The sequence below is a fragment of the Opisthorchis viverrini genome, assembly GCF_000715545.1.
Source record: "Opisthorchis viverrini unplaced genomic scaffold opera_v5_828, whole genome shotgun sequence".
Lineage (NCBI taxonomy): Eukaryota > Metazoa > Platyhelminthes > Trematoda > Opisthorchiida > Opisthorchiidae > Opisthorchis > Opisthorchis viverrini.
In genome coordinates this window covers 15,837-19,194 of record NW_008752476.1, presented here as the reverse complement: position 1 = coordinate 19,194, position 3,358 = coordinate 15,837, and the positions used below count along the sequence as shown (strand labels likewise).

At 44.5% G+C, this 3,358-nt stretch overlaps 1 protein-coding gene across 1 annotated transcript in view; it reads left to right on the top strand.

Moving 5' to 3' along the window:
- The window catches only part of T265_15732 (hypothetical protein), a gene marked incomplete at both ends in the record, with an annotated part of 20,116 nt that overhangs the window by 9,231 nt on the left and 7,527 nt on the right, over positions 1-3,358 (top strand). Inside the window, one exon of the mRNA XM_009179038.1 lies at positions 2,989-3,224. Coding sequence (XP_009177302.1) covers positions 2,989-3,224 — 236 coding nt within the window. The remainder of the gene's footprint in view (positions 1-2,988; positions 3,225-3,358) is intronic.

Below are 3,358 nucleotides of genomic sequence, written 5' to 3'. Positions count from 1 at the left end.
CAAATGGACTGTTTCAAGGTCGATCTGGTTAACTAGATCCCAGAGGATTTGGAGTGCTCGCAGAAATATCAAATATAAACGGAGAAACATCCCTGCGCTTAGTTCACTGATGACCATTGGCATAGACAGGCTGTCGTTAACCTGTGCATTTCGTTTGCGCTTATGAATTAGTGAAGAAATAAGGTTGAGATAAAATACGCGTCTGGGCAGCAATGTGGGTCTTCGGCGAGGTTGACAAATGGAAGAATGTATGATGTTATAGGAGAGCACGGAGGATGCTTCCGATTAGGTGGAATCAAATTCGTCCGTGTCAGTGGCAGTGAAGTCATTGCGAACGTTGTGGTGGTGCTATTATTGACTTGTGGGGAGGAAAGTGAAGCCCCACTGCCTATGGTTGTCTTTATTGCTTGAACAATTAACATTCCATCTCGCCTGAACAAACGGTATGACCTCGTAATCCAATGTGATGTGAGGAGAGTGATTTTGGTCGAGTTACCCGGCGTAAAGTGGGTGGTCAATATGAGATTCATACAACGTGGCTGCATGACATTCTTCGCCCACCCGACACGGGTCACCAAGTTTCAGGGATTTTGCCCAGTAAAGTTAGTACTGGAACTTGAGTGCGGTCCAGATATTTCGCTTGGTAAATCTGCCTGGACGAGGCAGACGCGTGTGTGACTGAAAGTGAAAAAATCGTACTTCATAGGGGATGTGCGTGAATGACATAACGATTGACGGAGCCATGCTAATAAATGCCCTGGAGTGGTTCTGTGTGTGAGCTTCATGAATTTCCAACCAGTTTCTTCAAATTTTAAATTTCACCGAGTGAGCAAATGTCTCTCGCAAAACCACACACGAATATGTTTTCAACTAAGTTCCAACCAGATCGCGCCGTATGAACTGTGTGTTTGAGCTGCTGAGCATGCACACTCTCCACTATATTGCACTTTTTCCGCAGTGAAATTCACCAGATTACAATGCGCTATAACGGGGACACAGGAAAATCTTTTCTAAGGTCATGGCTGGTGACTTGTTTGAGTACGTGAGATAATTTCATAATTCTGCCAAAAATTCTACACCACCGCTCAATACTGCACATCAGGTGGCGCGTCCTGAAACGAGGCAGCATCAACTTAACTCTTGTGTGGACCATATTTTTTCTCCATAGCAGCACTATTTGGTTGGTAGCAGTTAATCGTTGGTAATCTTGAATGACCTTAAACTTGGCATCCTTGATTTCGCGATGCCATTTTTGTGCCATAAGTGTCCTATGTTGCAGCAGTGTCTGTTGACGACGGCTGATCCTGAGAACTCAATGAGCACAGCTTTGTTCACACTGATTGAAGTAGTTTTCGACTGCGTGAACGCAGCTTTGTTTCTTCCAAGACGCACTCACCAGGTCCGCTTGCGTTTATTCACTAAGTGAGCAGTTTCAATTTGACCATATATATCACGACCTCCAACCAAGCTGAACTCCGTGAAATTATTGGTATCAGTAATGCCTGAGCACACCGACACAGCCTCCATTAGTTCTGTAGTTATCATCACTATGGGAGCACATTAGTCATTTCAATTTCTTAAGTGCGCACCCCGATATTTGTTACCCTGTCTACTGGTTCTCAAATCATTTTGAACAATGCTCACATCTTTGTTGGACATAACTTAGAAACGATCTAGACAATGGCGCAGCACAAGCATTCCGATTGCCTAGAAGCTTTTACGGAATTTTTACGTGCGCATCGGTCATCTATCCGGATAACCAACACATTCTGAATTTTCTCTAAGTTAGTCGAATTTTCCTCAAAGAAAATTGTGTCAGAATAATGTTTTCATTATTTGTTGCCAAATTTCAAACGCGTTTATCGTTTCACGGCCTGTAATCAAGTGGAGTAGAACAATTGTTTACTGACATATCCAACTACGGCCCGCAACTGATTATCCATTCATGAACGACTACAACATTGGTAAACATATTAACCCCACTGACCGTAAACAGGTTGCTCAGGGTTAAGAGAAATTCACACGGTGATTGAGAACCCGGTGGCAACGCGAAGACTGGTGATATTGAGTAAACGAGGGCGAAATCGAATGTCTCACGTGAATACACTCCTATCAGTCTTGTCAACAACCGCGAAATGCTCCCGCTCAATGTAGCTTCACCGAAAACACGGTTTTGAAGATTTTGTCACTTGTTCAAATGGTCATGGCGTGTGAGCGCACTATTCTCCTGATTAGTTCTAACAGGTTATGCAGCTATATAGTCAGGTAGTGTTGTGAGGCGACATGGGTCGGATACCTCAAATTATCTCTTATTCCCCGACTGGGGGGAACAACCCAGTCCGATAGGCAAAACAAGGACATAGCCGTCGAAATACCAGTTGGATGCGGTTTTGATGCGGCAACGTAAAGTATCGGCGAAGGCGATTGCATTCTCGAAGATTCGTGCGTGCACGTCTTCTGTCACCCTGACATCCTGTTTAAACCATCTTCCGAGGCCCCCGTAGCACACCACGACAAAAACTCTCGCGCGTAGAATGACTTCAGGCATGCGCAAAATTGTATTATGCCAGAAGAGTCATCCCTTTGTGTGTATCTGAGTATAATTGTGTATTCCATTAAGAAAAATCGGAATGTACGTGAAAGAATATGCGAACAGAGTGTGCATCGTATGCGAAAAGCATTGTTTGAATATTTTAACTCAGGTAGAATCTCCCAATTATGGATGCCAATAATCCTGAGCGCGTTTGCCCAACGGAGCAACAGTTCATCTGCTCTCAGGGCCATCCTCGAAATGTGTTCTACTCTTTATCGAGCTTCAGGTAAATAAAAAAATTGTTGACACAAACCTTGATTACCTGAGCGGGGGTCAGGCACTGCAACATCGGTGTTGACACCAATGTTTGCCGCCTCATTGTTGGTTTCGAGTTTGTCGACTTGATTGGCAAGGGTTGGATGGCGTGAGAAATTTGATTTTATTCCATTTTGCAGAATATCACTGGTCTTCAGGTCACCAATCCAACATTTTCAACGCAAGTTCAAATGTCTTGGAGGTCCATCATTGACAGCAGCCCTTCTGGTATTTTGAAGTCAGACAGCAACCGTTCGATTAATGCCAGGACGTCAGCATTGGCGACGCGACTATCACAGTTGGATTTCGAGAGTGACACGACGCGACGTCATCCTCGGTTGAACCAAGTGTTATGGGCTTTCGAGTGGGACAAACAGTTAGTTTCGGGGGCACCAGCAAATCCGCATTGTGTGGTGTGCATTGTGCATTGCGTGAGTCCGAATCTTTGTGGGACCCAGATGGAAAATTGGGCGACCATGTTTGTGTGACTAATTATCTTGACGTGAATTC